This window comes from Dromiciops gliroides, chromosome 2 (assembly GCF_019393635.1).
Source record: "Dromiciops gliroides isolate mDroGli1 chromosome 2, mDroGli1.pri, whole genome shotgun sequence".
Taxonomy (NCBI): Eukaryota; Metazoa; Chordata; class Mammalia; order Microbiotheria; family Microbiotheriidae; genus Dromiciops; species Dromiciops gliroides.
The window spans coordinates 547,040,498-547,062,757 of record NC_057862.1 but is presented as its reverse complement, the minus strand read 5'-3'; the positions used below and the strand labels follow the sequence as shown (position 1 = coordinate 547,062,757).

The window sequence follows — 22,260 nt, the reverse complement described above, 5'->3', positions numbered from 1 at the left end:
TGAAAGACCAAATTCTGCTTATCAACTTTATAGATGACACAAAGCTAATAACAGGAGATGTCAACTGGTATTTTTTAAAAATCTGGACAGGTTAAATTGAGGCATTATGATACAGTAAAAAGCACAAAGGCTTTAATAGTCAGAGAATCTGTACTCAAATGCTACCATTGATGATCACTGCTTTCATAACCTTATGCAAGTCGCCAGGGGGTGCAGGGGGTGCCTAAGGATCCTTATGAAGGATCCTATTTGTTTTGTTTTGTTTTTGTTTTTTTGTTTTGTTTTGTTTTTTTTGGCAGGGCAACGGGGGTTAAGTGACTTGCCCAGGGTCACACAGCTAGTAAGTGTCTGAGGCTGGGTTTGAACTCAGGTCCTCCTGACTCCAAGGCTGGTGCCTTATCCACTGCGCCACCTAGCTGCCCCATGAAGGATCCTATTAAACGAGGTTGGACAAAATGGAGCTCTGATCCTATGACCCTAGAATAATGGGGTCAAATTTTTAAAATTATATTTGAGATAAAGGTAAGGTGCTGAATTCAGAATTCAAAAAAACAATCACTACCAAATATATGAAATACAGAATTCAGAAGAATCTTTAATTCATGTAAAGAAAACCTGGAGGTTTTAGCTGACCTAATCAATCTAAGTGTGAAGCATGGTAGACTACCAAAAAACAAACTAATGAAACCTAAGACCATGCTGCTTACAGAAGCCCAGTCTCCACATCAAGGGAGGTTAAGAATCACCTTGTTCAGGGGCAGCTAGGTGGCGCAGTGGATAAGGCACCAGCCTTGGATTCTGGAGGACCTGAGTTCAAACCCAGCCTCAGACACTTACTAGCTGTGTGACCCTGGGTAAGTCACTTAACCCCCATTGCCCTGCCAAAAAAAAAAAAAAAAAAAAGAATCACCTTGTTCATATGGGCTATTTGTGCCAGACCTGTGGTGGAGCCTTCCCAGCTCATACTGGTCTGAGACACAATGTACCCTGACTCAAACACAGTGGCATCATTTTGGTCCTCTTTGAAAAATGAAGGACAACAACCAATTCTGACTGGGGTTGGAACACATATACATTGGGTTTTTCTTCCAGGTAAAGAATCATTCAAAGGAGCCATGCATGGGAACAGGGGTAATCAGTATGGTTGAAGGGTCTAAATCATGTTACATGAGTAACTATCCAGGAAACTGAATATACTTAAGATTAGAAAATAAAAGAAAAAGGGGATTTATGGCAGCAATCTTCAGATATCTGAAGGGCTGTCAGAGAGAGAAAAGAATGTACTTTACTCAGTACTGTTCCAGATAAGAACCAAGACAACTTAGTGGACATTACCATTGTTGAACAATTAAACTGGCTGCCTCAAAAACTTCAAAGCTCCCTTTTCAGTGTAAATGCAGGGACTTAAAGCACCTATTGGGCATATTACAGAAGATTCCAGACTTAGGAGGAAAGATTAGAAAGAGCAACTACTAGGATCATCTCCCTTCATGAACTTTCCCCTCATTCAGATAGTTTTGCTTTTCTCTTATGAAACATGATACAGCCAAGTGTGGAATGATGTTTGATAGAGCTATCCTATAGGAGAATTTATCTAACTCATAGCATGTCCCTAAGCCACAGAACCACCAGTTCTTCTTGAGGTCCTTAATAGGTACAGGTTGTAATAAGGGTCCCAAGTAAAGAACTATGGGGCATGGGAGCAGAAGGGACCCTTGGCTTTCAAATCAGACCTGAGCTCTGCTTTTTATTACCTGACCTCAGGCTTATCACTGTAGGCCTTCTAGTTCCCTCATTGTAAAGAGATTAGCCTATACAATTATCTTCAATGTCTCTTCTGATTCTATGAACACAAGCATAGATTCTGGGCCTATTTGAGTTCTTCCCTTTGCCATTCACAGCTCTGATCTTCAAAGGCATTGTGGAGACTGAAGGAGGGCCCTCACATATATAAAGTATACCCAATTTATTCAGAATCAAAGATACAATGTTCTTAATGCTAAATTCATTAAAACATAAGCATTGAGACATACAGTAGGTGCTTAATGGTAGTTGATTATTTTTTAGTAAGCATCAAGATTAACGGGATGAAGAAAAGATCCAGAATCCCAACTAAAATAGCAGTTCTAAATTTTACCAATTCCTGTTATAATTTCCCTAACCTATAATGTCTTTTTTTTAAAGCAGCAAAACATCTGCAACCTAACTAGGTACATTCCTTCAATTCTCACAAACTATGGCAAAATTCAATCACATTTCCTCCACCATGGGAAAACATTTTCCAGATAAGCTTGTCCCAACCTACTTCTAGAATTCCTTAGGACTCTGTTTCTCAATAATCTTAAACCTCCCATTCCTTTTGCTGAGAACAGTACCTTTGTCATTTACATAAATCCAGAATCATTTCTTCCACAATGACTTATCTTTAACAGAAAAGGTTCACAGCAATTAACAAGACAAGGAAATAGAAATGGGTGATTTATTTTTGGTTGCCAAGCTGGGTGACCAAAGGGGAAGGATTAGAATTCAGGCACAAAAGCTCTGCTCTGAGTATAAGCCAATAAATACTGGAAAAGAACAAGCTATTTTTGTACCCATACCCAAATTTAGAAAGGGGCCGTGCCCCTGCAACCAGGAAAGAAAAGACAGTTCCAACACTGAAAACAGTTTCCCCACCACCACTCTTCCAAAGACAAACACTTTCATAACAATCTGTAGATTTATTCATGTTTGATAAAAATGCCAGTTATTAGTGAAATTATTACAACCCCCAAAGTAACTTCTACACTCACATAAGCCCCAAATCAGATCATGGAATCTCAGAGAGCACCCTAAGTATCCTAACCACCTTTATAATTAATTGCTCTCTGTATACACACAGTAACTTCTGTAGGTAATGAATACTAAAGGAATCCAATGACTTCTCCCTTATCACATCCTGAAATGAGTTAAGGATCAATGAAAAGGAGCTTGGGCTCTTTAGTGTATCTCTGTGTTGTATCACCTGAACAGATGCCAAGAAAAGTGTTGGTGGGATCACTACTTTGGCACAAGACCAAATGGACAGCTAAGGTACTAAAGCATGAAGTTACCTTTAGGGCTAGATCCCTTCTCCCATGACAGAAACAGGGTATGGGGGAAGTTTCCCACCTAAATTTTGGTGACAAGGGAGACTTCAAAATCCCCTACCACCTTCCAGATTGCAGTTTTATCACAGTAATAGCCCAGATGAGACCACCCTTACTAATCTATACCCTGTATGTCAGAACATATGCGATCTGGAGATCGCATGCTTGCCTTCAGGCAGGATCTTTCCACAGCCATCATAGCCAACACATCCATCTAGAACAAGGCACAATCAAAACCTAATAAACCCACTTTAAGATCATTCATCCCACCCTGCAGATACTGTTAGCCTTAAAGTTGGACCTTTCTTTGGCCATATTGGTGTATATACTTGGCCAGAGCCAAGACATTCCAGCAAAATTCAAGTCAATCATATAATAAGAGAGCATTTCAATGCAACAAGGAGAAAGAAAGCTAATGGGAGAGGTTTTGTCAAATTGCAGTGATTGAGGAAAAGTAAAGGAATGAGGTTTCTCTTTAGTTTTACTCCTCCCCTGGCTTCAAAGCTAGGTAAAATGTTCAGATGAACAGGTATATAAGTAGCTCAGCCAGCATTTCTTATATTGGCAATTATGGTTATGGCTAGGTTTTTCATCCTAAATATCTTACCTTGGCTATTGGTTCTGAAAACTCTATGGGAAGAAAATTATTTTCCCTTCCCTCTGTGTTCTCTTCCCAACTGGGAACTGAGGACAAGTCCCTGGAGAATGTCTCCATGGTGATTTCATGCCTGAGCTTCGCCACAGGAAGAGGGTCTATACAAACCTTATAAACATTCAGAAATAAGACTGACAAGTCAAATCAAGAGGACTAAGTTTGGCATTTTCTTTGCAGTGAGGTTAAGGAGGAATATTTTGTACTAAGGCTAAAGAGGAATCCTCAAAGCTAGTAACAACTCTGATTCCCTATTCCACTTTCTCGATCAAAAATTAACACAGAATAAAAATTAAAGTTTAATTCAATATTTTTAGTAAGTTGCCTTACCATCATCATGTCTGACCGTACCTGAATACTGTTAATGTATTATTGTCTAAAAGGGCTTCCTTTACTGGTGTCCCTGTGTAGGGGAGAATGGGAAGGAGATGGCTAAAAACGACATAGTCCAAACCAGAAAGGGCAGCAAAGGTATTAAGTAGATTTAAAGTGGAATCTCACGGGAAGAATGACACTTTCAGGGTAGAAGAAGGGCATTTCTTGGCACAGCTTTCATGTTATTCCTAAATAGACAAAGATCAAGAGAAGGCACTTGGGCCACATCGGACTGTTTCATTTATAGTCAGCACATACAAAGACCTACTGCCAAGAGATTTCTCAATACCCCTTTTCCCCCACAAATTGATGAAAAACCCAAACAGTCTTGTTAGGAGGAGTCTTCAGGAAGTAAAGAAAGCCAAGTCATTGCAGAATTGATGGCACAAAGGAAAATCCAGGCGTGAGGAAAATGCTCCATTGGGACAAATGAAAGAGTTCTCAGCCTTACAGAGGTACCAGAAATCTGTCCCAGAGTACCTCAGTGAAACACTGAATTTAAAATTCTTGAGCTGGGGACATAACAGGCTTCCCAGGAGAGATGCCATCTTCTCAAATGCTCTGAAAAAAGGATGGCAAAAGCACTGAAAGTAGTCAGGGCCAAGTGAATTAGACTCCAGTTATTAAGCTATCTTGTCTTTGTGAGTAAAGCAGACTTCTTCCAATATACCCGGCTTTTCCCTGTTCTGCAGCAGGGGGTTAAGGGTCCAAGGCAGGTATGAAACAACTTCTCCCCCCCAACCTAATTCCCTTTAAGCATATTCGATGCGAGCTGGGCCACAGGTGCTCTCACTCTTTCGATCTGGGGTCTGAGTGGCTGCCTTGGCCTCACTGCCAACATCTAAGGGTTTGGCTGAGATGTAGTCCTTCACTTTGATCTCCATGTTCTTGGCTTTCAGGGTGGCCATATGCAGCTTCTCTAGGAAATCTGGCATGCCTATTGGAGAAAGGAAAGAGATGTATCAGTGACACATCAAAGTTGGGAAGCACTCATATCATTAAGAGCAAGATCACAACTCTTGACAGTTAACTTATACAGAACACTGTAGGGATGAAGGTATCTCATGGTTTCACCTACAGGAGGGGTGCCAAGCAGTAAGGCGGGCAAGGAAGATGAAAAGGGGACAGGAGTCCTGCATACATTAATAACAACTATCTTCCCTGAGCAGACCCAAAAATAAAGACACAGTCCTTCTTTTGGTCTTGAAAGCTCTCTTCAAGGTAATATCTCTATATTTGGAAATGGCACCAACTGGTAAAGTTTTCCCTCTACCTATGTTCCTTTTGACCTCAATTTTCTCCCCTACCCAAGAAAGGGTAAAAAGTTATTTGTTGATAGTAGAAAAAAAGAAAAGGATATGAGAACAATCCTAAACAGAAGAAATTAAAAAGGAGAAACAAAACGAATACTATGACATGAAGCTTTGGTAACATGTTTCTAGGGCAAATTTGTCTCCCCAACAAGCACATCTTCCTTCATCAACCGTATCTTGCCTCCTTTAATATCGTCTAAGAAATATAATTTGGGGGGCAGCTAGGTGGCGCAGTGAATAAAGCACTGGCCTTGGATTCAGGAGGACCCGAGTTCAAATCCAGCCTCAGACACTTGACAGTTAACTAGCTGTGTGACCCTGGGCAAGTTGCTTAACCCTCTTTGCCCTGCAAAAATTAAAAACAAAAAACAAAAATATAAATTATGGGCATCTAGGTGGTGCAATGGACAGAGTACCATCCCTGAAGGCCAGAGCTTAAATCTGGCCTTATATACTAGCCAGCTATGTGACCCACAAGGTCATTTAACCCTGATTGCCCCACCTGCCCACCAAAGTATATATTTATGAGTAAATACATATTATGGGGTCCACGTTCAAGGCCCCTCAGGTAGATGCCAATGATTCTCCTTAAAACTTCCCTGAACAACAAGGTAAAACTTCAGGGTTTGTTTATATCAGAATCTCTTCATTACTTAATAGAAGTATCACTGGTCTTTCAAGATTCTTGACATTGTTAAGAGTATTAAAGTTCATTTCTAAGTCATTAAAGATTTAATTCTCACCACATTACCTTTGATGTACTAAGAAATAACAAGATTATCCCTAATGTTCAGGTACACAACCTACAACATACCCAACCCAGGTTCCATTCCCAAACACACAAGTGCTGAATACTCACCACTGGAGACCATCCAGCTGACACAGTAACGAGGAAACACAGTTTGGGGATTGTCACTGTACGTTAGCAAATAATCGAAGCCATTCTGGAAAAGTACAATAGTGCAGAATGAGGGCCTGTCACATCATAAGTTCCCCAATCTATTCCAAAAAGTAACTAGGTCCCATTTCTTGAGAGTACATCATGCAGTCAATGCTGGCAGCTTAGATGAAGGTCTAAGTCTTGCGATGATAATCAGTAATTGAATATGTGCTGGACAACTTTAAGTAAAGCACTTTGCTAGGCAAGGTGGTACCAATACATAAACAGGAAAAATGAAGGCTTATTATTTAGAATAGTGATTCCCAGAATGGCTAAGCATCCTGTGTTTTAAGAAAAAGCTTCTTTTAAAAAAAAAAAACAGCTTCACACACTGCTAGGCATATACTTCAAGGAAGTCAAAGACAAAGAAAGGTCGCATGTATACTAAAATATGAATTACAGCATTTTTTTTTAGGGTAGCAAAGAACTACAAACAAAATAGGTCCTCATCAATTAGGGAATGGCTAAAGTAACAGTGAAACTTGAATGTAATAGAATATTACTGTATTGCAAGAAACAACAATCATGAAGAATTCAGAGAAATATGAGGAGGCTTTTATTACTTGCAGTATAAAGTAAACGAAAACCATGATTTAATTGTTTTAGAAAAGGATATTTATTTATGTGATGATACTTCACCCTGATCCTTTTGCAGAAGTGGGGGACTTGGGAGTGGAATCCTGAATATAACTCCAGACTTTGATATACTGCTTAGTTTTGCAGAATTTTTCTTTCTTTCTTCATACTTTATTACAAGGAATAGCTCTTTTAGGAGGGGTTGGGGAGGGAATTACAGTGGGAAATCTAAGTGATGTAAAAAAAGGAGATATGAATAAAAATTCTTTTTAAAAAAGAATTATGGTCTTATGTTTAATGAAATAAATTAAAACCTTTGGTACTATTTTTGTGACAAGGTAGAGAGCTGGCTTCAAAGTCAGGAAGACAAGGAAGAGTTCTAGTGTTATCCCTGACAAGTGTGACCCTGGGCAAGATACTTAACCTCTCACTGCTCTAGGCTATTCTAAGGTGCAGAGAAGGTACTAACATGGATTGGTATGGGGAGTTTCCTAACCTCTATTTGGAAGTTAAGGAGATATAAACAAGAAATTCTACCTCTATTACTTTTTCTAGGTACCATCCAAATCTCAGCATCCACTCTCACTTCCTTTCCCTGTTGAAATTCTTGAAGGTGTCTATATCTGTTGCTTTTACTTCTTTACCAACCATTAACATCTTTTTTTTTGGGGGGGGGGGTGAGGCAATTGGGGTTAAGTGACTTGCCCAGGGTCACACAGCTAGTACGTGTCAAGTGTCTGAGGCCAGATTTGAACTCAGGTCTTCCTGACTCCAGGGCCGGTGCTCTATCTACTGCGCCACCTAGCTGCCCCCAACCATTAACATCTTAATTCCCTGCAACCTTGCCTCTGTACCCACTATTCTACTGAAAAAGCTCTTCTCTTTAAGTGGTTACCAATGACTTCCTTCTCACCAAATGGAGTGGGTCTCTTAGTTCTCTTTCATCTCCACTTCTAGGTCATTTGATACTGATTACCACCCATTCTTCAAACTCTCTTGTCCCATTAGTTTCTGTATATTTATGCTTTCTTTTGTATATTTTGCTGGCCCTCTTCTTTCTTTTTACAATCATCTGTAGAAAGTCCCTAAGCTCTCTTCTTAGCCATCTGTTTATTCTCAATAGCTATTTTTTCAGATAAATGATCTACTCAAGATTTCAACTATGCTTTTTATATAGTGCACTCCCAAATAACTCTGGATTTTCTGAATGATTACCTGTAATCCAGGGTTATACTGTCCATGCTTTACAAGGTTAAGTCTACTTGGAATGTCAGTCCCATTACCTCAAGTTCAACGTGTTCACAATCAAACTTATAAGTCTTTTCCCCCAAAACTAGTTTCCCTTCTCCAATATCTAAGGAGAATCAGTAATGCCACTATTATTCTAATCCTGCAGACTAGAAACCTCAGTCATCTCTGCATCTTTTTTTTTCATCTCCAACATACCTGTCACCCCAGCTTAGCATTTATTCCTGTGAAATATCTCTGGGGTTCATTCTTTTGACTACTATCTGGTTCCTGTTACCAGAGTCCAGACCCTGATCACAATACTGCTACAAAAGTTACCTCCTCTTTCTCTCTTCCCAACTAATTCATCCTGCTACCAGCTCAGGCCATTCTTATTATGTCACTCCCTTGCTCGAGGGTTTACAATGGCTTCCTACTGCATCATATCCAAATTTCTCCGCTTGGTTTTCAAGCGACCATAATTTGGTTCCATTCTACTTATTCAATTTTATTTCCCATTACTACCCTCTGCTCCAAACAGATGTCATTTTCCTCTGTCTCCCCTTCCATTAATTCAATCTCACCTCTGTCTTTGCTCATATTACCTTGAATCCTTTCTCTTCCCTATTTACCCCAAAACACTACCCATCCCACTTCTACTTCCTCCATGAAGCTTTTCCTGGCTTCAACAGAGCACATACAAATATATTTGCCCCACAAATAAAATATAAACATCTTTGAGTTTACTATGTCTAAGGCACTTATTACATGTATATGTAATAAGTCTTATCTCCCCAACTAGAATGTAATATCCTCACAGGCATGGACTATGACTTATAGTTCTTTTATATCCATACAGTATTTTATATGTATGATATTCAATACTTAGTTTCATTCAAGATATGTAACTCATTAGGGCAGCTAGGTGGCAAAGTGGATAAAGTACCAGCCCTGGATTCAGGAGGACCTGAGTTCAAATGCGGCCTCAGACACTTGACAGGTACTAGCTGTGTGACCTTGGGCAAGTCACTTAACCCTCATTGCCCACCAAAAAAAAAAAGAAAAAGATGTAACTAATCAATTCTGTAAGTAGCACATTACAACACCCCCATTTCCTATACTCTGCAGGAAAGAGTCATGCCTTATATTCGTAAAACGAATTTTAAAACTTTCCCATGAAATTTAAAACATTATTCCAAGGTAAGAATTGTTAAGAAGCATATTTCAACTAGAAAACTGAATGTTCATTTTAAGATTCCATTCAAGGGGTAGAATGATGACACTTTAAGATGAATGAAAGCCAGATAGGTTCCCCTTGAAGATAACACATTACACTGAAATAATACTCCCAAGTTATTCATACATCTTTAAAACCAAGCAGTAAATGGGAGAGATAAGAATTATGGCAAAGATAAATAAAATTCAAGATATTTAGCTAAGTAAATAAAGATGCCCATAAGCATGCCCACTACAAAGTGGGATGATTATATTACACTTGAAGAGAAGAACAGCAAAGCTACATTTGAAAAGTATTCTATAGTGTGACTACAGAAAGGATGCTACCTACTCAATGAACCATCTACTTGGCCATCAGTATGACAATGCCTCACCATTACCCCATGAGTTGGCTCCTGAAAAAAAACAGCTGCTAATCACTACCTTATTCTGAGGCCTCTTTCACCAATGCCTTTCTGCTATGCTGTAGCAGTTCATTTCTACCTTGAGGTCAAAACCATCCAGACTTTCTTGGCAGGAAAAAAAAAAGCTCACCTCATCAAATGAATTGTGGGGGCGGATAACCATCTGGGACTCGTACGACCGGACACGAACAAATTCAGGAGATTCTGGGACATTAGGATGTTCCACCGCACTGTAAGAGAGAAGACAAGATGAATGGTAACTCTTGAGGTTGAAAGGATAACCCTAAATATCACACCTGTCTTGGCAATGTCTACATTAAAACAACATTAAGTTTCAAGAGGTTAATGATTGGGGGGTAGGGGGCTTTTGAGTCACAAAGTCAAGACATGTGAAAAGAGGAAGTCTTCCCAGCTCCAAAGTCAGTCCTCTACCCAATTTACCATGCTGCTTCTTTGTAAAATATGAACTAATTAATGACACAAAAATGTCCTGCACCACCCCCCAACCCCAATTTCTCTTCTGGTAACCAATTAGAAGGTACCATTCTAAAGAAATTCACTTGTCTTTCTGGAATGATTATCACTGGGAATATTCTTTCCCTTTAAATCATCCTTGACAAAGTTAGGACATTTGCTGCATAGAATTCATTGAGAGTGTTAAGTAGCTCAAGGATATTTATATGGATCAACAAAAGTGAATATTTTGCCCAAAATCTTTTTGAAACTACGCACCGTGACACTAGCACCATCACATTGTTTTCCTGATCCACACTGTACCTCCGTACGTACACATAATCCCGTGAGTACATTGGATACTAAAGAAATAGAGAGGGAATTAGGTGTCTGCATCAAATATATGAGATTCACGTAAAAACATCCATGAAAAGAAAAGTACTCACAGGAAAATGAGTTACCCAGTGAAGAACTTCAGAACCACTTATCACATCCCTCTCAATCACTTCTAGTTTGATGACCAGAGCATCCCACTTCTTCCTATATTCTGTATCCAGCTGTGGAAAGAAAACATGGAGACTAAGAAACCCCAAATAAAGTTTTGGAAAGTTCAAAAAAAAGGTCCCCTAAACCTCAGCCCCTAGAAAGTGGGACATTGAGCATTGCCTTTGTTTTTGCTAGCTAAAAGAGCGGTAAATTAAATTAAAAAGTTAAGAGAAACTGTTACAATGAGGAAGTTACAATGTATACCACAACAAAAGTCATACATTAATAAAGAAAGGAGGAAAATGGGAACAGAGTTACTCATTTCTGTCATATACATAGTATGAAATATTTTTGTGGAAAACTGTTTAACCTAACCCAAATGCTAGAACTTAAAACTCTCACTGAATACTACCGTACAAACAGTTTTGCTGCTGTTTAGAGTTGTCTTCATTTGTAATTTCTATTTTTTTTGGTCCAGGTCTGCAAGTTTATTAGTATAAGAACTCCCCATTTAGAAATTTCCTCTGCTGATGCAAACTGGCAACTGGCATAGAACTTCCCCAGCTCTCTGGGGAGCACTGTGAGATGACATGACTTTCCCAGGTCACACAGCTCAATGTCAAAGGCAGATCTTAACACCAGATCTTAACACCAGAAAGGTTTTCCTAACTCCACTATATCATACTGCCTCTCCTAGCTATAGAAGATAAAGTGGGACTGAGATGAGGAAAGAGAGACCACTGCAACCAAATGGTACGGTACATGAAGCAGGTTCTGGTGGAACAGCATGGAATTTTGATATTTCATATAGCACCCAGGTCACTTACCAATGTTTAGTAAAAATAAGCTATGAAACAAAAATTTAAAAAATCTTGCTACAGTTCAGATCCATATAAAACAAATCCCAAAGAACCAGCAAAATTCTTTGTCTATAGTGAACATAGTATTTTATCTATTCAGGCCATTATTAGCTGAAGCTCAACAATATTATATAGCATTAATAACAATTATTACAATGCAATAATGCTTCTGTAATAGTTCATACTTTTAAAAATAAACTTCATTACATTCTCTCACTTAATATTCCTAAGAACCATGTGATCTGAGAAAGAAAAAGGAAATCATATTATACCCATTTGACAGATGAGAAAACAAGCATAGGGAGGTCATGAACGGCCTATCTCACACAGAGATACTTTGTTGTAGCGAAAACAGCCAACTCAACATCCTGATATATTGTTTCTTAAATTGGAAGATTTTTCTGGACAATTTTTCTCCCCTCTCAGCAGTACTAGTTAATTTTAACCTTTGGGGAAAAAAAAGTTGACCCACCTGAACATTGAAGAACTGTCTAGGAGTCACATCAGTATATGTTCCAAAAACTGAAAGAAAAATAAAAGGTATGTCACAAGTGTTACTTGACTTGTATTTCAACTGTGATTAGGGTACAAGTGTATCACTGAGTATTTAAAGACAGATGCAGAAACCAACAATCACAGTGGAACAAGAAACACACATTTTACAAACCTTAACACTGACAATAATAAAATCTGGAATATAAGAAAAAGGGGCAGGCAAATCTAAAGAGAAGTCAGTAAGAATAAAGTAGTGTGGAAGGAGCAAATAAAAGAGAAACAAAGAGCAATTCTAGAGTTCTGAACTCATAGCCAACAATGGTATGTGGTCCATGTTAAGCCAGAAAGGAAACCTGGGACTAACCTCTGTATTGGTACAGGTGAGTACCACTGATCAGGCGCCTCCAGAGTTTGAAGTGTTTCTTGTCCATTACCATTTCCCATGGCTGCTCTTTGGTGGCTTTATCGCTTGCTTCTTCTGTTTGGGGTTTCAGTTCAGGGAGGTGGCACTCTACTCCACTGTTTTGGAACACACTAGACATTTCCTCCATTCTTTTCATCTCATCAATAGATCTGGGGAAAAGGAAAGGTGAGAGCCCCAGTAGAACCATATCATCAGTGTCATTATCCAAAAGAAATTCCAGTATAAACAACATAAAAAACAAACACCATGAGAACATAAGGGGGGGGGGGCCGAAAATCCTCATTCTGAGAAGAGAAATAGCACTTTCAATGCTATTTTCAATGGGCTTTAAAGTTGTCATTAAGAAATGAATAACTGGAAAGAAACTAACAAAGAAATAAGACAAAAAAAAGATGCTAAATGAAGCAAATAATTTAATCAAACTATGAATCATAGCCCTTACAAGAAGTTTTTAAAACCCAGTGCTCAACCTACCTTTTTCCTCCTTTTTTTCTGGCACATGAATGAAACCAAAAGTAGTTTGTTTAAAACAAACAAAAAACCACCCGAAAAAACTAGCAAAACCAACTCAGAAATGAAAACTATTTTTAGAGCCACTGAAATGAAATAAAATCAAAATATCAAAATGCTCCCAGAAATGAAATTGGCTAGAATTTAAATGTTTGCACTAAATGAAAACCCACAGCATATATTTAGTACATTACAAGTTGAAGGAAACTAAAGCACTTTAAAATACTCATCTGAAAAATGCAATTATCAAAAAACATATTGATAAACACCAAGGACTATAGCATTGATTTGATTTATTTAATAATAATAGCTAACATAGTGCTTTAAAATCTGCAAAGAGTTTGGCATATATTATCTCATAAAATTCCCTCATCAACCCATTGAGAAACCAACTATTACCTTCCTCCTCTCACAGATGAGACAACTAAAGTAAAAAGAAACTAAGTGACTTTGCCAGCATCACACATCTAATAAGCATCTCAGGCAGCATTTGAACTTAGGTTTTCCTGACTCCAAGTCCCAGCATCGTATCTACTATAAAACTCAGCCATTTAACTCCTTATAGTGTCCATTCCACTGCTCAGCCCACACTGGTGCTCAATAAAGGTTAACCAATTAATTAGATGAAACTGGAAATTCTAGGCATTATCTGTAACACAAAGAAGTTCAGAAAGACAGTATTAACTCCAGAGCTAATTTCACACTAATTATTTCCAGAACTAGAAGGAATAGGAAAGATGTCAGTTCATAAGCATCAAGTCCTTATTCTTGGACATGACAAAGGCTCTTTTATGGTGCTAAGTATTCTTAAGTGGACTGCTGACCTAAGAACATAGACTGATTGCCAATCAGTCTGGATGGAGTGGTAATAAATAGCTGTCCTTCCTGGCTTACCAAAACCTCCAAATGCTACAAGTAAATCTTTTCCTTCAACTTCTACAAAAGAATTTTGATGAAAAGCTTTTGGATCAGCCTTCCTTCTTCTACAATAAAGCAGTCAGTGCTCTAGAAAGTGACCTGTGTGATCATGCTACAAGATATTTAATTGAACTAAAAAGCCATACAACTTGGTCTGTCAAGGATTCAGTTCCACCGTTTCCCCAAAAAATAAAAGGGAGGAGATATTTTTCTTTTATTCTATTCTTCCCACTCAATTCCTGGACAGGGATAACTGCAATACAACAGGTTCCCAAGACAGAGATAAAGAGCAATTTAGTTTATTTACACAATTCAGTGCTTTCCCTTGCCAAGTCCAAGATGAAATCAAGTACAGCATGAAAGTTTACAATAGTGGCACTGAATCTGAATACCTATATCAGAATAAAGGATTACAATTCATATCTATCATATCTTATCCTTCAAGCAAGAGAGGGTGATTACAGCATTAAATGTAGTTTGGAAGCAGAACACCGGAGATATTTCCCCCTCCTTAGAAACTTGCTAACAAATATAATCAGATGGCTCATCCTTTGAACTTAACTTTGAGAGTAAAAGTATTGGGGGTAGCTAGGTGGTGAAGTGGATAAAGCACTGGCTCTGGATTCAGGAGGACCTGAGTTCAAATCCGGCCTCAGACACTTGACACTTACTAGCTGTATGACCCTGGGCAAGTCACTTAACCCTCACTGCCCCTCAAAAAAACAAAAGAAAAAAAACAAACAAAAAAAGAAAGTAAAAGTATGCTCTGGGATGTGGTATCAACCATGATACAAAATCTATAAGCATCAATCCAACTGAATCAAACATTTTCTGGGAAAAGTTTAAAAGGCATGAGAGTGCCCTTTCACAAGATATGTTTACAATAACTCTATATTTTATTTAAAGCAACCATTAGAAAGACTCCATTTAAATCATTAGTTAGGAATACTTTATATGATAATTTTTCTTGGTTTTATATTTTTTTAGTCTTTGATATAAACTTAATATATAGATGTAAATTTAATTTTTAGGAAGTACCATCCACCCTCCCCCAACAACCAAAACCCACCTAATCACGCCTAATATTTTTTTAGTGTCTCATCTTTGGTCCTAAAAGTTGTTTTAGTTGGTACAGAGGGACTCAAACAAGCATTTATTACAGTTACTATGTAACAGGCACAGAGCCAGATGCTAATGGGAATATCAACAGCAAAACAAAACAGCTCCTACCTCAAAGCAATTCCATTTTAATGGAAGAATATAGCACTTTCATAGAAAAATAAATACTATATATAAAATGCAAAGTGATATGGGTAAACAACTGGAGGAATCAGGAAAAATCTTATGAAGGAGGTAGCATCTGAGCTCATTGCTGGGTATTCATGTCAAAATTAAGGATTAAGAGTGGTACCAATACTAACAAGTACTGAAGGTCAGTCACAAGAAGCCAGATCCCATTTACGAAACTTTTCTAATAGGAAGGTAGCATTGGTTATCTTAAGAACAAAGAAATTATAAGTTCTAATACCTGTGTGGCCTTTAGCAAATTAAAAAAAACTTCTGTTTAACCTGGAGTGCTTTAGCAAAAGGCTAAATGTAGTCATTAAAGTCTCAGTATAAGGGCAATTTTTAAAAAGTGAATTCAAAATTTGGAAAAAAGGGCAGATGTAAAAGTGCTGGGAACTGAAAAAAAAAAATCCAGCTATCAAAACAGATAAAGAAGTAATTCAGGGGCAGCTAGGTGGTGCAGTGGATAGAGCACTGGCCCTGGATTTGGGAGGACCTGAGTTCAAATCCAGTCTCAGAGCCTGAACTTCTGGAATTGACCCAAAACGGGGCTACTAGACTCATACATCAGAGAAAAAATATGGGAACAGTTCACCTAGATGCTAGTCTATTGAAGCAACATGACCAAACTGTTCATGATATTCTTATGGAAAATATGGAGATATTGGTTAGACAATAGTGCAGCTCAGTGGATTGGGAAATGATTGCTTAGTAAATCTCTAAGAGTAGCGGTAATGTTTCAGAGTCAGCTTGAAAGAAGGTCTCTATAATATAGCACCCCAGAAATCTGGCTTGGCCTTATGCTTACACTGATTTGACAAAGATGGTTCAATTATCACTTACTAAACACTTCTTTATTCATAGTAGATTCCTTCTCATCAGACCTTTCAATTGAAACCCATTTCTAAAGTATTTTGTTGAAAAGCTTTTTCAAGCACAGTTTGGACAAGATGGTCTTTAAGGTCCCTTCCAACACCACATTTGTTGTGACTTTGCCCTTAGAAGACTTGTTATACTTGATTTCATGTAATTTCCTCCTCGGTTTCCCAAACTATCATCATAGTTGGTCATTTTCAGGTAGTAGTCTGAGACGCTAAAGACTTAGACTATTAATTATGGACCAATTCATTTAGTTGCTCTACAGTAGAATGGAGAAAATAATCTCAAAAGTCTCAGGTCAACTTTTACCTAGTTTTGATAATATGGAACAAAGGCATCAGAAAGATAACCTGAACTCATGGCCACAGTGATTACAGAAGCCTCTTAAACAAAAGAAGCTTTAATCTCAATTACAGAAGTCACTTTCTTCCTCACCAGTAAGCCAAAAGGATTTTATTTTATTAAGGACACTCTAATAAATATTAAACTGAAATATTCAAGCCCTCAATTTCCTGGATTGGGTTTAGAAATGGGTAAAAAAAGACAATATTTTCCATTATGCTGCCAATCTGTAAATATATTTGTTTCTGGTATAAATTAAAGCAAGAGCCAAATGGAGTATTCATGGTTTCTTCCCATGCCTGTTCTGAACACTGTATATTGCTTAATTTCCTTCCTCTCCTACTGCTGGGTTTTTTGTTTTTTTCAAAGTTACAAGAATATAAGTAAAAAAGTTTTATTTTCCCTTAAGGGCACTAGACTCATAGGTCAATATTTTGAAAGCGTAGACAGCAACAAAAATCAAAATGTATAAAAAAATAGAGAGGCTTTGTGGATAAAAGTTCCAGGTTAAAAGTTAAGAGGCATGTGCTATAAACTTTTTGGCCCCAGCAGTGACTCACAAAGTGACCTTGTACAAGTTCCTTCCTCTCTCAGGTTCTCTTGATGCTGCTAAAATTAATGAGATAGTACAGTCTTTTAAGCTCTCTGGAGGTAAGTACTTAGAATAGAAAGTGTCAATGTTCTTCTATTACAAGGATAAGGGACCTTCATTCAGAGTAGAAAAACAAAGAACAGTCATGCAAAACAAGACAATTTAGAATGCATTTTCAATTTAAAATGCCTGCTGTGTCATCAATGATTTAGGAGCAGCATAAAAACAATGGTTTTATTCCATTAGCTGCAAGTATAGTGCCCTCTAAAGAATAAAAATTCTGTGGGAAACATATATAGTTCTATATGCAGTGCTTTGTTACTAAAGAATCGGAGCTTCATTATTTAAGTTTACCCCAAAACATTCTGGGAAATAAAAATCCCTGGTAAGCTGGTTATGATAATCCCTGCAAGTGCTTATTTCAAAGCAGATGGAATCAATTGACAAATATGTATTAAGTGTGAATACTATTCAACACTAAGCAAAAAAATTTAACCTGTCTCTGGAGTAATTTAATTAACAAAATACCAAAACTCTAAGTTACCGATTACAGAACCTAGAATACCACAGTACAACCAAACTTCATGAAAAATCTCATTCATATTTATTATGTTATCAAGGTAACAATTAGTTTTGGTCTTTTGTTCTTAAATCTAGAGGACTTGTAGCATGAAGACCAAATTTTAAATGTGAAATCGAATATGATTTTATAAGAACAATATTCATAAGAAATGCAGTAATTTTTTCCAGATTTTAGTTTAGTCATTTTTTAAAAAGTCTTCTGGGTAGTCTTTGTTATGAGGAACAAACCAAACCCCAAAGCTGGTAAAAATGGATTAGGGCCACCCAAACGAGGTTTCACATTGTCCAAAGGGGAGGGGTTGATAAAATACTTTTCCTGGTCACCAAATGGCAAGATCTCGGTCAAGATAAGCAATGGCTGCCACTATACTTACCTACTCTGAAAGATGTATTTGCATTTTAAGCCTTATTCCTAATTGTAGGGGAAAAAATTTATTCCTGTTACAAGAATTTCAAGAATCAGCAAACAAATGAAGAAAACCTTTGGAGAGGCCTGGTGACTTTTTCGTATCTCTAGGATCATAAAGACATCTCAGAACAATGAGACACAAGTGAAAAGAGGCCCCTAACAGGAATTCCTTCAGAACTCCTAGGAAATTTAATCACAAGGGAGATGCCGTACTGGAGTCACTGATGATGCCCAACTGTCATAAAGTCCTAGTTTATTTAGCACAAGTGTGAGCCGATTTTCAAAGGTTGAACTGCTAATTCACATTGGAAGAAAACTCCCTTCTAACTTAATCCCCCCCCCATAAAAACAGAAAAGTACTGTACTACTTTCTTACAAACTCCAGATTTTTAGCCTGAACTTTTGTTTTGTTTTTTCCTTCGCAGAGACCTGCCCTTAGATTGAGAGTTTTAATTAGAACTGTTTTGAAGGGTAGATCGTGTTGAAGACTTAACAATAGCATGAATGTTTCCAGCACAAAAAAAGAAATCTTATTTCACTAGTCTTTACATCCCGGTTCCCCACTTAAGTTCTCCCCATAGGACAAACATGCCTCATATTCCTAACTTACGAGAATCAGTTTTAAACCGGGAGGGGGTGGGGGTGGGGGGGTTACTTACTGCCAAACAAGTTCACTGCTGGAGATGAGAGCACATCGGTAAAGCAACAGAATTGAGATAAATCCATCCCTTTATGATATTTCACTAAAACCCACCAATATTCCACTCAACCACCACCAAGAACTAAAACTTCACATCAGAACCCAAGCTCACCTCTGTAACTCCTCTTCTTTGATCCTCTCCTCTTCCCACACAAAGATTCCGGTTAGAGCAGCCATTAGTTTACAGGCATTCCCGTGGCGGCTATGAAACTTGCGCCAGAGTCTACTGAAGAGGCTCCAGCGCGTCCTCTCCGAGTAGATGTTGCTGTAGAGCTGGCCGATCTGCTGGGCACGGCGGACCCTCAAGCTGGTAACATAGCTACACTGGTTAGCTAGAAGCGAGAGGAGGCTCTTATTCTGCCTAGGGCTTTTTTCAGTCTCCTTCTGGAACCAACTGAGAACCTGCTGTACCCTGCCCTTCAGGGAGCTCACCTGATGCCCCCAGCCCGGACTCCCATCTGCAAGACTGGCAAACCTTGCAGAGCTCACACAGTAGGAATAAACACTGGAGGGCGACCTCCTCTGCAGTGAGTGGAACATTCCTGCTAAGTCGGTCCGACCAGTTTGTCCCCCTCGACTCCCTCCCACGGAAAGGATTAGTCAAAGCGAGTCGCTTACAAAACAGGGACTCACCAGGAGCCTCTTTCTCAAACCATCAAGTCCAGGGTTCCCCCTCAATTTCAGCATTTGATTTACAAATATAGCGATTGAAATTTTAGCTTCCGGGGGAGAAAAACGTATTCTTTCTCTATATAAGCGGGCCAAGGAACAACCCACCCAAAACTGCTAACGAAGAGGAACAGGAGGTTCCCAGAAACAAACAGGTAACCCGGCGGGCGGTTTTAGGTAATTATGGGGGTCAAAATGGTTGGCTAGCAGCTCTCTGCTACAAAAATAACCGATGGACTTCCTAGTAAGACTGAACAATCCCGTGTGCAGGTGGAAGCGTCCTGGGCAATGAGGGAGTCAGTCTAATAGCAGCCGAGAGGAAAACTCTAGGATCGCTGCTGAGAAACCGCGTGGGTGTGAGGGGCAGGAAGAGATGGAAGAAAGAAAGGAGGAAGGCAGGCCCCGAAGGAGGCAGTGAGCGAGAGTGAGAGGGCGCACACGGGTGGGTGCTTCATGCGGCCCAGGCCTGAGGGACAAGCGTGACTTCCCACCCCTGGAGGCCGCCCCGACCAAGTTGCAGAGCGACCTCGGAATGGAGGCCTGGACTGATCAGGCAAGTGGTGGCGGGGGTGTCCCAAAGAGGAGAGGGCTGCTCGGGTGGAGGCTGGACCCACGGGACGGGTAAGACTGGGCCCTGAATAACCAGTCCGTTAGGGCTCTTAGGCCAGGGCTCCCCTCGCTGGGCCCCCGCGGTCTCGGCTTCTCGGTCCCCGGCACCACAGGCCCGATTCGGCCCCGCCCCCGCGCGCACAGGCCTTCGGCCTCCTTCTCCGCAACAGCCGCAGGAGCCAGGACCAACAGCTGCGGGCCGCCGTGCACAGCGGGCCGGAAGAGGCCTAAATGGAGGTCGGGCGCTGGCAAGTTCTCCCGGGGGGTCTGGCCCAGCCGCTGTGGAGATCCCGACCCCTCTACAGCAGGCACCACACGCTCTTGTCCCTACAACCTACCACACACACCCCCCCTCCCCCCGACTGCCTCTACCTCTCTTCTGATTGGCCGTAACTTTTGCCCTCCCTCCACTCACTGGAGCCGAGGAGTGCTTGTCACGCAGCGCGGAGCCAATTCGTCTAGCCTCGGCTTCCGCTAGCAAGGTAGGTGGAGCCGCGCGCTGCCTGAACCAGTCAAAGGCATCTTAGAGACGACTCAGGACCCCGACTGCGGCCATGTTCGCGCTCTTTTCCCGACCCGCCCTCCTCACGCAGCTGTCTATGGAGGTGCCTGAGAGAGTGCCTGTTTTGTTTTCAAGTGCTTGTGGAAGGGAAGAGTGTTACCGAGCAATGGCAGGTTAACAAAGAGACCCTGTTTCCCCTGTTCTCTACAAAGGCTCTGGCGCGATTACTCCAGAGCTGGGGTGCAGTGACGTCATCACTTGACGGCGCAAGGGTAGAAGGAAGACCAGAAGGGTCCTAGGACCCCATCCCTAGGTGCAAATCCTTACTCTTGATAAGCTTATCTGTTCTTATGGATCCCACCGTCATTTCTATGCAAATGGTCCCCAAATTCAGCTATCCAGCCCACACTTTTCTCCTGAGCTCCATTCTCACAATCTCTACCAACATGTCCCATAGGCTTCTCTAAATTAACGTGAAAAAAATGTGAACTCATTATCTTTACTCCTAAACTTATTCCTCCTCCGTTCATCCAACAAGCATTTATTAAGTGCCTACTGTGTGTCAGACCGGCAGCTACTTAGTGCAGTAAAGTATTGGGCCTTGACTCTGGAAGACTAATCTTGAGTTCAAATTTGGCCTCAGACACTTAATAGCTGTGTGACCCTGTCACACAAGTAGTCACTTACCCTGTTGGCCTGTTTGCTCATCTGTCAAATGAGCTGTGGAAGGAGATGGCAAACCTTTCCAGTATCTTTGCCAAGCAACCCCTGCTTCTGTGGAGGGCACCATCACTAATTTAGGTTCCACTCTCATTACTCAAATGCAAGTCAGTTGCCAAGTCTTGTAAGTGCCACCTCTTCAACATACCTCGAATCTGTGCCCTTCTCTCCATCCACACCAAAACCACAACCAGGTAGCTTAGGCCTTCACCACTTCTCAAAGGGACTAGCTAAAGTGTTACCCTGTTACAATTAAGTTACTTTAAGTGTAATGGGGCTGGTCTGGCATTCCCAATTTGGGTAACATAAAGGCAGCCAATCAAAGGAGGCTACTCCCAATTACAAGGTGGGCCCCATGTTGGGCAAACTGGACAGCCAGAAAAAGGCCTCTCAGTGGTGTCCCCAGGCCCCATGTTACCTAAATTGGGCATGCCCTGATTAGCTCAGGTTACACAAACTTGGAAGAAATATGATGACCCCTAAGAATCATTTGGTTTCCTCCTTTTTTCCAACATCATTAGGAAGTTTATTTTAGATTTTAAAAGTGCATTTTTTTTTAGTTGTAACAATCACTACAAGCCCCCTTTAGGAAAATTCCTGACATCTGGTGTTTTCATCCCTAATCTTATGTTTGAAGAATGACTCTAAAACATCTAACATTACAATTATATGTACATGTATCCCCTATTTTTGTGGTTGAGGCAAAAATTCAGTTTACTGAAAACATCTGTGTAATAGAACAGCAGATTATATCAAAATGAATAGATGGACATTTGAATAGATAAACATCAGGAAGGGAAAATTGGGGAAAAACTGACCTTTTCTTGGGATTTCTCTCATCCTGGAAAATACACTCTAAGATGCCCATAGAGCCAATGATTTGAGTAGCAGGGAAATTTGAGCATCCCCTAATAAAACTCCTCCAGACCTAGAAAACACTAGACCAAATCCTGATCAAGAAATTCAGGGGAA

At 39.9% G+C, this 22,260-nt stretch overlaps 1 protein-coding gene across 1 annotated transcript; it reads right to left on the bottom strand.

Annotated features, from left to right (window-relative positions):
• Positions 1 to 2,700: 2,700 nt before the first annotated feature.
• STARD7 (StAR related lipid transfer domain containing 7) lies at positions 2,701 to 20,410 on the bottom strand. The gene is made up of 8 exons (XM_043981818.1): positions 18,901 to 20,410; positions 12,510 to 12,718; positions 12,123 to 12,172; positions 10,751 to 10,861; positions 10,584 to 10,666; positions 9,982 to 10,081; positions 6,328 to 6,412; positions 2,701 to 5,092 (listed from the first exon to the last, which is right to left on the bottom strand). The coding sequence occupies exons 1-8, from the start codon at positions 19,326 to 19,328 to the stop codon at positions 4,908 to 4,910; spliced, it is 1,251 nt and encodes a 416-aa protein (XP_043837753.1). The 5' UTR covers positions 19,329 to 20,410; the 3' UTR covers positions 2,701 to 4,907.
• Between the last annotated feature and the right edge of the window lie 1,850 nt (positions 20,411 to 22,260).